The sequence below is a fragment of the Loxodonta africana genome, chromosome 1 (assembly GCF_030014295.1).
Source record: "Loxodonta africana isolate mLoxAfr1 chromosome 1, mLoxAfr1.hap2, whole genome shotgun sequence".
Taxonomy (NCBI): domain Eukaryota; kingdom Metazoa; phylum Chordata; class Mammalia; order Proboscidea; family Elephantidae; genus Loxodonta; species Loxodonta africana.
In genome coordinates this window covers 231,175,101-231,188,961 of record NC_087342.1, presented here as the reverse complement: position 1 = coordinate 231,188,961, position 13,861 = coordinate 231,175,101, and the positions used below count along the sequence as shown (strand labels likewise).

Sequence of the window (13,861 nt, the reverse complement as noted above, 5' to 3'; positions counted from 1 at the left end):
GCTCTTCCGGGCCAACACTGCCCTCTGCTGCCCAGCGCAGGTACTGCAGGGCTGGGGGGCGAAGGTGCTGGAATCGGGCTGAGCACCTGGGCTGGGCCCGGCCCTCACCTGCAGACCCTCACCTGCAGGCCCTCACCTGCAGACCCGCGTTAGCCGTCCCTCCGCCCCCCACACGTCTTTGCAATGGCTGCCGAGCTGTCGGCCTCAGCTGCTTCCAGATGATGAACTCTTTGGCCTTGTGATCTGTTGCAGCGGCCCCTGAGTTTGGAGCCCTAAATTACTACAGATAAAATAAGACTACAACAGAAAATAGCTGTTAGAACAGCAACATCCAGCCTCCTTCCTCGTGGAATGGTTTTCTCCGTCTTATTTCTAACCTCTCTTTAGTTCAGAAACACCACTCTTGCCCCGCATGCAGTCAGCCCTCCTCCCACGGCCCCTGCCCCCATTGTCTCTAAAGGGGCTTGACCCTCGTGCGTCCTAGCTGTAGGGACTCCATGTAGCTTTGAAGCCCTGGAGCCGCCCCATGGGTTAACGGGCCTCCCTCGCCCTGGGCCAGCGCTGGCTGGGAGGGTGGTGGTGGAGGCTGAGTCTCTGCAGAAGCGCCCCTCATTCTCCTTACGGCAGAGAGGAGGGAAGCCCCTAAAGAATCGACTTCTGCACGCACAAGGTTGTCTTTGCCCTGATCCTCAGCCCTCCGCTCCTGAGGCCAGAAGAACAAGCATCAACAGAAGCCTGTCTACAGCAAACAAAACCTGTGGCAATTAGTTTTAACCCTTTCAAGACCCAGTTATTTTCTCCTTCGAACTTTTTGATACTATGTGTTTTCACCAACCAAGGCATGCTGGGTAAATTGCTGAATGATCTCACAGCTGGTGATGCAAACGGTGAGAGCCAGTAGAAGCTGCTGGTTGGAACCCTCCTCAATCTCGCCTAGGCCCCCACTCAACCTGCCTGCCATACCTAAGTGAGTCTCTGGACGGGACAGGGGGCTGCCAGCCCTTCCTCCTCTCTCCCTGGGCCTTGGCAGCATCAGAGATTTAGGAAGGAAGGAAGGGCTAGCAAGGTGTCTTCTGCTGCCCCCTTGAGCTGTCAGAAGCAGGAGGGAGGTTTGTGAGCAGTGGCCCAGTCCCACGCAGCCCACTGGCCCTCAGCAGGCCCACAAAATGAGCCTCTAGAGAGGGGCCTAGACTCTTCACCTTCCACTGTCCCCAGGTGAGTGACCCACATCCACAACCACTGCACTTGGTGGGTTCAGAGCCCACAGTCAGTGCTCCCTGCCCAGCCCCTTAGCCCCCACCCACCCTCAGCCCCTAGGCCTGGAACCAACCCTGCTAGTCTGGCTTCAGGAGCCCCAGGCAGGCTGCCGGTGCTCCAGCCCACTCTCCCTCAGGGTCAGGCTCTGGCCGTATCCTGGTTGCTGGTTGCCTGCCTTCCTCTTGCCCACATTCTACTTTGCTTCCTTGCCCCAGCCCCACCTTCTGTGTCACTGTCGCTCCTGCCTGCTTCTCACTGGCATAGGCCTGGTGCTGCACACAGATAGTATCTACTGTCGGCTAGCTCTCGCTCACAGGCAGAGCCGGAAGGTTCTGGAGAGGCAGCAGCTCACTCAGCTTGCAGGACCTCTGCCCACCAGATGTGGCTGCCTCCAAGCTCCTCCTATTCTGCAGGTGTCTCCCAGGGGGAACCATGTTCCAAAGACCCCTGTTGTCTGCAAGCCTGTTTGGCTTTGGATTGAACCCAGGGGCCAGAAGCCACCCAGCTGCCCCAGCCTCCACTCCTCACCCCAACAACCAGGTCCAAGGATATTCACTTGCCTCTTGTCCTCATCTGCCCTCCCAGACACAAACCATTTCCCTTCCAGATGTACAATAGAGTCAAGGATAGCTTGGGCTGTCAATTCAGAAGATCTAGCATTGAATCTCGCTTCACCCTCACCTGCTGTGTGACCCTGGGCAAGTTACTTCACCTCTCTGATCCTCGGTTTGCTCTTCTGTAAAACCTCTTAGGGGTGCAATGAGGATTAAATGACAAAGTACGATACGTGTGAACCATGCAGCATAAGGCCTGGAACACAATCAGCATTTAATAAGATAGTGGCTGTTATTACCAGCCATCTACTGACCCCAGGTTTATCTTACCTTTTCTCCCTCTCCCCCAGGGGGTGGGTATCCAACTTTCAGCTCTGATTTTCCTGTTCTGATCCATCTCGCCTGGGGTGACAGATGAGACGCCATGGCTGATGTTGGCCTGTGAGCAGCAGTGAGGAAGGCTTCCGGCCTCAGCAGGCTGCCCCCCACATCCCAACTGCCCTCACGGAGGGAATAAAAATGTCCAAGAACAATTTGGGCTGACAGGCATAGGGCTCTTCTGATGGACCAGGCGGTCCTATACACACTAGACATACAGTATCCCCTCACCACACCAATGCTGTAGATTCTGTTTTACTTCCAGTCTATAGGGAACGAAATTCGGCTCAGAAGTTAAGCAGCTTAGCTGAGGTCGCTCAGCTACTACATAGCAAGCCGGGATCCAGGCTGCCTGGCTGTCAGGAGCAAGGGCACCCTGTCCTGCTGACGGGCTCTGCAGGCATGCCCAGCGGGATCACTTTGACACACTTCTTGGGGTTTTTCCTCTGGAAAGTTAGAAAATAAAATTTTTTTTTAATATTTATTTATTTATTTTTAGGGAAGGGACAAATCACTGGTTTGTCTTCTGTTCCCAGGGAATCCCCAGGGGCTGTCCCCAGCCTTGTCAACCAAAGCAGCTCCACATCTGTCTCTTTTATGGTCTGCACACCTGGATAAGAGTAGGGTGCAGGAAAGATGTTTAGGAAACCCCAAAGTAGATGATCCCTATGGCCCTTATTGCTCTCAAGCATTATAACTGTAGTCCAGCCCCTCATAGCCTGAATGGCTTTTCCTCTATGGATGTAAAACATTGTGCTTAAAAACACCTGCAAAGTGTAATAAACACCAAGGTTATTTCCCAACAGCCCTGACCGGGCAGCTCCTCGCTCATGGCAGAGGGTGAGGCCTGTCCCTACAGCGAGGACAGCCCTAGCAGCAGTTCCTGGCCCAGGACAGGGGAGCAGGTCTCGGGTGCCCAGGACCCAGCTCCCAGACTCCCTGCCAGCCCATATGGCTGTGATGCCCCAGAGCTGTGGCAGCACCCCTAGCATAGCATCCATGGTGGTCGAGCCACAGGTGGAAGACATGGACAGTGGTCTTTGAATCTTGGTGCTTCATATTCCCAAACGGACAAGGTGCCTCTCCTGGTGTCCTCCCACTCCTTGTATTAATGTAACTGAACGTACATGAAGTGCGCAGCAGTGTCAGCACAGAATTTTCAGAGCACACACAGGCCCTAGGTTCATGCCGGCCACCATCTCAGACCAGGTGGAGAAGGTAAGAGTCCCACTTCATAGGAGAGGAACTCGGCCCGGGGGGGCTGAGTGTGGCCAAGGGGAGACCATCTGTGTCCACTGCAAACTTCTCTTCTGCTCTTCTTTCATTTATTCACTCATGCACTTTTCATGCATTCATGCAATAAGCGTTTACTGAGCCATGGGCTCAGGCTCACCCCTGACTGTGAAATTGTGGCACACCTTCAGTATGCTCACAGGCAGGGCCGGAGTACCCAACAAGCGAGGGACGCACCGGCCCAATTGTGCTTCCCACCAGTCTGCAGTACGCTGTTTCACTGTCCCCACCACATCACCGACGTGGTGAAACCCATGTGAAATTGCCCAGCACAGATTAGCAAGGAAACACAATTAAGCCTATGCGTACCTTGCGCAGTGCAAACTGGTACATACCGTGCTTGCTGGCTAATCCGCCCCTGGTCACAGCCTGACTCACCACGTGGTAAACCCACTGATCACAGAGTCTGTTTGTTTCTCAGCCACATTTCAACTGGCTACAGTTCAGTTCCTTATGGAATTTCCAGCCAGTGTCTTACCCTAGTTGTGTAGCAGTCTTATTTTTCTAGAGGAAAAAAATGCTCACGGAATGGTTATGGTGCTGTAACTTAGACACATCTTTAGCTAGCATTAAAAAAAAAAAACACCAAACCCATTGTCGTCGAGTCCATTCTGACTTATAGCGACCCTGCTTTAGACTAACAGATCTCTCTGTGAATACTTATTTGAATATCAGTATTTGTTGACCGAGATAGGCTGTGCATATCAGAAAGCTGTGACTCATGATTGTAGTATATCGAGACTGGACATTGCCGTATTGCTTCAGATTGGTCTGGCCTCAGTAATAACTCGGTTTTCAGTTACTGACTTACAGTGTGACTTTCTGATTACAAAAGGTAACACGTGTCCAATATGGAACATTTGGACAATACAGAAAAGCACGAAGACGAAATCCGTAATCCCACCATCCCACAATATGCAGTTAGCAATCTGATAACTGTGTTCCAATGTGTGTATCTACAAGACAAAATTGGGTTCACACGCTATATACTGCTTTGTATTTGTTTTATTTTTTATAGTTTCAGCTGTATATGACTGTACACTCAATTTCAGAAACAATGAAAACCCAACACTGCTGGGAGTCCTAAATGGAAAGAAATACCATTCGGATTTATATGTGAGGTAAGCCAGCTCATTTTCTTCCAGAAAACAGGGTGCACATCTCAAAGCAAATAAATCACAAATGGCCCCCGCCCCCCAGAGGCCAGGGCTTCAAAAGGGTTCACTCTGGTTCAAAACCCTGTCGAAAACTTGCGTTTCTACCAAGTTCCCCCCGCAAAGGAAAATTGCTTTCAAGTTCTCGTAGCAACCCTATAGGGCACAGTAGAACTGTCTGTCCCACAGGTTTTCCAAGGAGTGGCTGATGGATTCCAACTACTGACCTTTTGGTTAACAGCTGTAGCTCTTAACCGCTGCACTACCAGAGCGCCAACAAGTTCCCAGGCAACGTTAATACAGTTGGTTAGGGACTAATTCTGGGAACCATTAGTACAGCAGTGGTTCTCAAATTTTGTTATACATAAGGATCACTTGAGGATCTTGTGAAAATGTAGATTCTGATTCAGTATATCTGGGATGGAAAGGCAAATTCTCAGCAGGGGTCCAAACTGGAATGAACTGGTTAGAAGCCCTGCCTCAGACCTCCCTCCAGGGAAGACTGGTTCATGTCTTCTTGTTTACAGTCTGTATCAGGCTTGGTAAAGTACAGGGTCAGTGAAAAAGAGGAAAACCCTCAACAAGATGGACTGACACAGTGACTGCAACAATGAGGTCAAGTATAACAACAATTATGAGGATGGCCCAGGACCAGGCAGTGTTTCCTTCTGTTGTACATGGGGGTCGCTATGAGTCAGAACCGACTTGATGGCACCTAACAACAACAACTGAGTCATTTGTATCATGCCCAAGAGACATGTCCCTCATTTGAATAATCAGGGGAGCCTCCTTTCCTCTCAGCTGCTTCCTGGTCCTCTTAGACCAGCTTGTGCTTAAAATAGAGCTCGAGCTGGATGCATGGAAGGCAATATTTTGCCACCATTTTGAGGTTAAGTGTGAAGAGCTTTTTAATTGACCCCCTTTCTTGGAAGATGGGTCTGCTATGTAGCAATATATTCAGATAATATACACCTTTTGCAGCATCTCATTTATGTGTTATATTCCAGGGGATTATTGATTTTATTGAAAACACTTTCATAAGATACTAGACAAACCTATTAGCCCTGCCTGTTTACTGAGAGAACCGGTCTAACAGCTCGTCCTCCAGGATGCCATAAAGCTCAGGGGAAGCAGAACTGAAAGGTGCTGCAGATGGTAAACATAATGGCACCTGCCGCACTGAAACCCAGTGTGGCACGGGGTCGGAATGGCATTGGTGTCTTATGCCCTGCACCGTCTTTGCTGAAGGCTCACAGAAAGAGTCTGAAATGCCCGCTAATGGGGACCTAGTGAAGCGGTGTAGAACTTTCTGATTTTTTTTAAGACTTCACGGATGCCCGTGAAACTTCAGTGGCTGAATGAAAAGCCTGGATCCTCCTGGAAGGCATCTTGTGGACTGACAAAATTAAATAGAGCCTTTTCTACCTGAAACTCTTCTGGCTTCCCTATAAAATGTGGGAAAGCAGCATCATGATTGTTAATTGTTTCCTCTCCTAACGGACACATTGCAGTGGGCAAATCTGCTGCAAAGGACCTCTTTAAAGTGTTACAGAGCAAAGATGTCACCTTGAAGACTAAGGTGCGCCTAACCCAAGCCATGGTGTTTTCAATCACCTCATACGCATGCGAAAGCTGCACAATGAATAAGGAAGACCAAAAACTGACGCCTTAGAATGTGGTATTGGCGAAGAATACTGAATATGCCACGGACTGCCAAAAGAAGGAACAAATCTGTCTTGGAAGAAGTACAACCAGAATGCTCCTTAGAAGCAAGGATGGCGAGACTATGTCTCACATACTACGGACATGTTAGCAGAAGGGACCAGTCCCTGGAGAAGAACATCATGCTTGGTAAAGTAGAGGGTCGGCAAAAAAGCAGAAGACCCTCAACAAGATGAATTGACACAGTGGCTGCAACAATGGGCTCAAGCATAACAACGATTGTGAGAATGGTGCAGGACGGGGCAGTGTTTCATTCTGTTGTACAAGGCGTCACTATGAGTTGGAACCGACTGGATGGCGGCACCTAACAACAGCACCAATGGCACAGCCAACAGTCTGCCTATGACTCAATTACACCGCAGAGGAGAAGGAAAATGTCCCACCTTCCCAAAGAAGACCTGTCCCAGAAGCAAAGCCAGGTTCTGTCCCCTGAGTTCCTGCAACTTTGGCAATGGCTCCACCTGTTGCCGGCTGGGCCCGAGTATCTGGGGAAACCCTGGGCAGTGTGCAAGATTATTTTCCTACTACAGGTTACTTATCAGGTGACTTGAACTCTCTGGAGTGTATATGAGAATTAGGGAGTAAACAGCCAAAAAAAATCGTATTGTCAAGTTCACCCACTAAAAAGAGCTTCCTCTCCCTTTCTTACAGAGAGATTACATACATCTTCTCATTACCATTAAAAATATTGAGGCATTTTTCTGTACAGGCCATCCATCAATACAAAGCGTTAAGACATTAAGGGCAATCATGGTAAACGAGTTACTGAGAAGAGCAAAATCCCACTACCCACATAAAGAAAGAGCACGCAGGCTTTTGAACCCTTTTCAGGAAATACATCTGGAGATCTGGTTTCCAAGGCAAAGTCCATCAGAAAGAGCAAAGAAGCAGAGGGAGCAAGGAAGAGTACGAAGAATGGGAAGGTGGACGAGTGTGGCCAGAGGTGCCTACGTAAGAACCAGCTGTAGATTTTTCTGTGAGTTTTAATTCTCACGGCATTGTGTTTTAGCTATGCAGAAAACACACCTTTGTACCACTCTGCCTCTGAAAGGAACCTCTTATTTAAATGGAGACGGCTCATTATAATCTATTGTAAGATTATATCCCAGTTTACTGTTCATTCTCTTAACAGGTTACGGTGTGACGGATACATACTAGATACGCATCTTCTTAGGGTCTCAGGGTTCTTCTCCAGAGAAACAGAGCCAGTGATACACAAACAGAGAGAGAGATTTAGTCTAAGGAACTGGCTCACACAACGGTGGGAGCTGGCAAATTCAGACGGAGATCAGGCAAGAGGCTGGAGGCAGAGTCTTTCTCCCTCAGGAAACCTCTTTATTTTTGCTCTGAAGGCCTTTTGACTGACTGGATGAGGCCCAACCCCACTGTGGAATGAACCTACTTGAACACTAATCACATATAAACACCTTCACAGCAACATCTAGACAGCGTTTGACCAAACAGCTGGAAACAAATGCAGGCCAGCCAAGTTGACACCTAGAACGAACCATCACAGGAACGTGTTCCTGGGGCACAGTGGGGAGGGAAATGGCAAGAGGACAGCGGTGACAGGTACAGAATTTTACCTGGACATTCTCTGACCTCACCAAAGCCAGCCACCTGGGACCACACAGAAATGAATGGGAACTGGCAGCACTGCACGTGACTTCTCCCCTTGTCCAGGATGGTGCGGCACACGAAGGAGCCTAAGCCCTTGCCAGCCCAGCCCAAGCCCCTCTTCCAATCTCTGCTCCACCCCTGGTGAGGGAGGTGAGGCTCAGGGAAGCTCCCCCAGACGTGATCCCTTCATTTGATGCAGAAAGTGCTGCTTACCAGGCCGAAGGAGTCGCTGGTGGGGACACTTTGCTGTTGACATGAAGTCATATCTCCTGGGCATTCGTGCTGTGTGCTGGGTTGTCTCAGCTGGAAACTGACCATGGTGGGCAGTGAGCAAGGAAACTGCCAGGTCTGGGAGCGTGGGGCAGGAGGACAGAGAAGCAGGTGTCCTGTCTCCAGGGGCCCTTTGCACTCGGGCTCTGCTTCCCCAGTGTGGATGTGGGGAACCCCCTCCCCCCATCCTCTCAGGTCAGTGGCCCCGGTCACTGCACGTTATTTCTGCTCCCTAAGTACCGGCTGAAAAGCCGCCAGCAAGTTGCTACTTTGGAACGATCTGTCGGGCACCTGAGTTTGCCTCTCCCTGCCAGCTGCTGTCTTGCAGGCGGATTCCCCTGGAAGACGTCCCCGAGGACGAGGACAAGTGCGCTGCCTGGCTGCACAAGCTCTACCAGGAGAAGGTAAGTGCGCGGGAGGGGGGCGGGGGGCGGGGCGCTCTGGTGGGGGCCGCTGTGTGGGAGAGGGGTGCTGGGGGCGGGTGTGCGGGGGAGGAACGCGGGGGGGGGCCGGTGTGCGGGGGAGGGGCGCTGGGGTAAGGTGTGAGGGGGATGGGCAGGGGGAAGGGTGTGCAGGGGATGGGTGCTGGGAGCGGGGCGCTCCAGTGGGGGCCGCTGTGCCGGGGAGGGGTGCTGGGGGCTGGTGTGTGGGGGAGGGGCGCTGGGGGCGGGGTGCTCGGGTGGGGGCCGCTGTGCGGGAGAGGGGTGCTGGGGGGCGGGTGTGTGGGGGGGCTATGGGGGCGGGTGTGCTGGGGAGAAACGCAGGGGTGGGGTGGGTGTGCGGGAGATGGGCGCTCCCCTTCCAAGATTTTCGTGGCCCATACCGCCTGCGCTGGTGGAGCAGTGGTTAAGCGCTGGCTGCTAACGGAGAGGTTGGTGGTTCGAACCCACCCAGCGGCTCAGCAGAAAAGCCTGGCGAACTGCTCCCCGGAAGCTGACAGGCTATGAAAACCTATGAGGCAGTTCTGCTGTGTCACAGGGGTGGCCATGAGTCGGAATGAACTCCAGGGCACACAATTACGGACCCACTGCGGGCGTGTGGGCTTGCAGAGCGGTGCCAGCCGGTCCCATCTGGTGAGAGCACACAGCTACCACCGATCCCGCAGATGGCGCTGCCCTGGGCGATAGAGGAAGGAACGGAGCCGAGTATTTTTACAGCGGCTAACGGAAGGAATGAAACCCTTTTGTGGGTGAACAGGACGAGAGGAAGTAACCCCTTCCCGTAGCCCGTGCCCCTGTTTTCCAGCCTGCCTTAAGGCACCACATCCCTGGGGGTTCCGGCTGAATTCAAAGGGGTCCCCCACCTGCTCTGACCTCCCCTTAAGGCGGCAGCCTCCTCGGGAGGGCAGGTCCGCATGCCCACCTCCGTCTGTGGCGAGGACCCCAGGCTCCCTTCTGTCCCCCCAGGACGCCTTCCAGGAGGAGTACTACAGGAGAGGCGTCTTCCCGGAGACCCCCATGGCGCCACCCCGGCGGCCCTGGACGTTGCTTAACTGGCTGTTCTGGGCCTCGCTGCTGCTCTACCCTTTCTTCCGGTTCCTGGTCAGCATGGTCAGCAGCGGGTCCTCCCTGACGCTGGCCAGCTTCGTCCTCGTCTTCTTCGTGGGTGAGTGGGGGCGGCGGTCAGGACTGGGGGTCAGTGCACCACGGCTGCTGTGCCGTCCCGACGAGGAAAGCTAGATTCTAGGACGCAGGGCGGATGTGGCTGAGACGGCCTTGCGCTGGCCGGAGCCGCCTCCCTCTCAGGCCTGACCGCTCCTCACCATCCTCCCGTCCTCAGCCTGAGGAAAACCTGCCAACTGGTAGGACGCCAACCCCCTGCGAAGTCCCAGCGGGAGCTAAGGAAGGACTCAGTGCCCAGCAGGTCCAGGCCCGGGGAGAGCTGTCAGCTTCTGCCTTATTGCTGGACTGCAGCTGAGTGGACGCGCTGCCTGCATTCGTTTTTTGTTTTTTTCATTAATTCACACTGGCTGTGTTTGACCAGTGATTTCAAACTGTTGCTGCTTCTTTATGGCACACAGGCTTTCCTGCACTTTGCCACTTATTTTTTGAAGTGGGGAAGCTAGGTGTCATTGCTCAGCGTCCTGCCCTACAGATTGGGGAAACCTGCGAGGTCCCCCTGTGAGAGGAAGTCCCCTCAGGCCCCTCTCAGGGACCCTGTCTCCTGAGTCTTTGCACGGTGTGGGCAGAGTCTAAACTACCTTTCCGAGTCTGAGGAGAAGGCGTGTGGTCAAAGACACGTGGTTACCTGTGTACTTGATTCAAATGGACATATCTTGATTATGTTTGCAAAAAGTAACAATTATGCTCATTGTAAAAGACTCAAGCAATGTAAACACATGTAAAATTTTAAGTGTCTCAGGGCAAAATCCTCCTCCTTCCCAGAAAGAACCATTATTAGCAGCCTGGTGCCTGTTCTTCTGGCCTCAGGTATATACACATATAGAGATCTACGCACATGGAGTTTCTCTAACTTACTGTTTTTCACCTAATAAATTGTGGCCACCTAAGCACGTCACAGCACATAAACCTACCTCATTCTTTTGGATCGAGGCAACCAGTTCTAGACAATTGGGCTACAATAGGCAACCCCAGGCCCTGTTCCAGTTCAGGAACTGGCCCTCGTTCCTGTAAGAGGCCCTAGTGCAGTCTTGTTTAAAATTAAGAAATACACTTTAATGTTAAAGAAATAAAATATTAAAACAAACCCCACTCCTGGACGGGAAAGAAAAGAACAGAAAGAATAAAACGAGAAGAAGCCATCCTCATCTAAGAATTCCATTCCCCAAAGACAAGGCCTACACAGACCCCGATCCTGGCCTTTCCAGGGGAGACTGTAGGTGTGTGGGGTTGGCTGGGCCAAGGGGGCAGGAACAAATGCAGCCTTTCTGCCTTAAATAGCCTGGTACCCAGTAGAAGACTTTCTGCTAGAAGGAGACCCTTGGCAGGAAGGCAAACGGAGACTAGTGTCCACCTGGAGCACACGGGCAGCTCCTTAGAGCTGAGAAAGTTGGGGATAGGGCCTGCCTGGGTGTGTACTGAGGCCCAAAAGACCTGATAGCGCTCCACTCAGGAGACACAGATGGCATCTCCAGGAGCCTTTGAGGAACCTGCTACCCTGGGTCACCCTGAGCACAAGGCTCACATTTTGCCCTGAGTTACTTACTTTGTGTGTGCGTGCGTTGTCTCTCATTCCAAGGTCTTGGAGGAGTGGAGTCTGCATTTCCTCCCCTGCTGAGGACCCACTCTATGGAAGTTCTCCTGTCGGGGCAGCTGTTCGCCTCCAAGCCTCCTTAGGTTTAGCCCCAAGAAGTGCACCCATTTTTACATGACTGTGGGATGTGGGATCTTGGCACCCCAGGCTGCCCCACTGCTGCCTCTGAGGTCTGAGGAGCAGATTACAGACCGCAGTGCTAACGTTTTGTCAACACGCAGGTCTGATTTGGGAGTTTTCATTCATTTATCCACCTGCCCATTCTCGAACATTCCTGCCAAAATGGCTGTTTGCCAGGCATTGTGGTTGGTGCTGGGTGCAACAGGACAACAAAGACATGGTCCCTTTCCCCAGAAGCTCACAGAGCCCACCCTCCCCAGAGGGAGTAGCTAGCTTAGATTCTAGTTCTGGGCGTCAGGCTCCAGTTTCTACTTTTTATTAGTTTCTCATTAAACAATACACATTTTTTTTTGTGACACTGGTGGCCAACCCCACAACATGTCAACACTCTTCCCCCTCTTGACCTTAGGTTCCCCAATACCAGCTTTCCTGTCCCCTCTTGCTTTCTTGTCCTTACCCCTGGGTTGATATGTCCGTTTGGTCTTGTTTTGTTTTATGGGCTTGTCTAATCTTTGGCTGAAGGGTGAACCTCAGGAATGACTTCAGTACTGAGGGTTTCTCCAGTCTCTGCCAGACCAGTAAGTCTGGTCTTTTTTTGTGAGTTAGAAGTTTGTTCTGCACTTTTCTCCAGCTCTGTCCAGGAACCTCTATTGTGTTCCCCATCAGAGCAGTTGGTGGTGGTAGCTGGGCACCATCTAGTTGTACTGGACTCAGTCTGGTGGGGGCTGTGGTAGTTGTGGTCCATTAGTCCTTTGGACTAATCTTTCCCTTATGTCTTTGGTTTTCTTAATTCTCCCTTGCTCCCAGCATGGGATCAGTGGAGCATCTTAGATGGCTGCTCACAAGCTTTTAACATCTCAGATGATACCACAGTAGAATGTAGAACATTTTCTTTATAAACTATGTTATGCCAATTGATAGGCGCCAGTTTCTAGTTCCCCAGAGGTAAACCAGGCTCACATGCTGCCCGAGCTTCCTCTGCTGTGGGTCAAATCCCGCTGCTGGAGAACAGGCTGACAGTGAGGCAGGGACTTCATTTTGCTCACAGATACTTGCACTAAAGCAGCATGGGAAAACACTGGGCACTAAGCAGATGTTTGTGCCCTCGCACTGTGCAGACTCCTGCTGCGTTCTGTGTCATTACTGCAGGGTGTCTGGAAGTTCCTTCCCCCACCCACAGAGGAGTCTTCTGAGCCTTGGGGGCTGGCAGAGGAACCAGAAGGATTTTCTGAGTCCTCATGTACAGCTGGGTACAGCTTACCAAGTTCTGCTTGCCTCCGAGTGTCAAAGGGCTAAACTCCCGGCAGAGCAGCCTTGGTCTATTCATTTTAATGCCAGTTAGTCCAGTAAGTCCCCTGCCATAAAGCTGGGGTGATGACACCAGACACTGGCTGGCGCTGTCAGCTGGCTCAGTGGTGAGCGTCAACAGCCACCTCCCGCTTCTCTGTGGGTCTGCACAGGCTCCCCCTAACACTGCCCTCCCGTGTCCCCTTTCTGCAGCGTCCGTGGGAGTGCGATGGATGATTGGTGTGACAGAAATCGACAAGGGCTCGGCCTATGGCAACGCCGACAACAAGCAAAAACCATGACTGCTAAGGCATCTTCAGAGGGACCTTGGGGACTGGTGACTGTGTGTGAATCTGCTTGTAGGGCACGGTGACACAGCCGGCCGACCTCCGCTGAGAAGAGCCACGTCAGGACCTGGAGCAGCCTGGTCTCACAGCCCAAGGGGAGCAAGATGTGCGGCGTCTCTTGTGCCCACTCGCTTTCCTGGGTTTAGGTTTTCTTCCTTTTCCTGTGTGTGTAAGTGTGTTTGCGTGCGCGTGCCCGCAAATGTGACGGGAGTGAGTGTGTGCTGAGTGTGAGCCTTGTTTAGTGAAAATCCACAGGGATTTAGGCCACAGGGGGAGGGCAGGGATGGGGAGCGAAGGGGGAAAGGGTTCCCCTTCGTCCTTGGTGCTGAGTTTTCTGTAACCCTTGACTGCCAGGAGAATGAGGAGCGTGCTTTAGGTGAGACGGCAAAATTACACCTCCAAAAAAATTAAAGTCTTTGTCTGGCTCATCTGTGATGTGTGTTTACACAGACTGCCCATCCTTCTATCCTGTCCTTCCTCCAGGTGTTTGGTGTCCTTGATGGGAGTGACTGGACAGTGGCCACATGGAGAGAGCAGCCAGGTGAATGGCAGGGAGCCTGTGGGCTGAGGGGGACCGTGCATGCCAGTGGGGGAGCAGCAGCAGTCGTGACCCCCTGGCAACAAAGATGTGCGAGCCTGCCAGCAT

The 13,861-nt window shown here is 52.1% G+C and overlaps 1 protein-coding gene across 2 annotated transcripts in view; it reads left to right on the top strand.

Annotated features, from left to right (window-relative positions):
- Positions 1–13,627, top strand: part of AGPAT4 (1-acylglycerol-3-phosphate O-acyltransferase 4) — a 100,231-nt gene extending 86,604 nt beyond the window's left edge. Inside the window, exons 6-9 of one of the 2 annotated variants that reach the window (XM_010598850.3) lie at positions 4,501–4,603; positions 8,563–8,652; positions 9,655–9,853; positions 13,082–13,627. In XM_010598850.3, the coding sequence (XP_010597152.1) occupies positions 4,501–4,603; positions 8,563–8,652; positions 9,655–9,820 (359 nt within the window). In that variant the 3' untranslated portion in view covers positions 9,821–9,853; positions 13,082–13,627. The remainder of the gene's footprint in view (positions 1–4,500; positions 4,604–8,562; positions 8,653–9,654; positions 9,854–13,081) is intronic. The other variant, XM_003419229.4, reaches the window with a different exon arrangement.
- Positions 13,628–13,861: the final 234 nt, after the last annotated feature.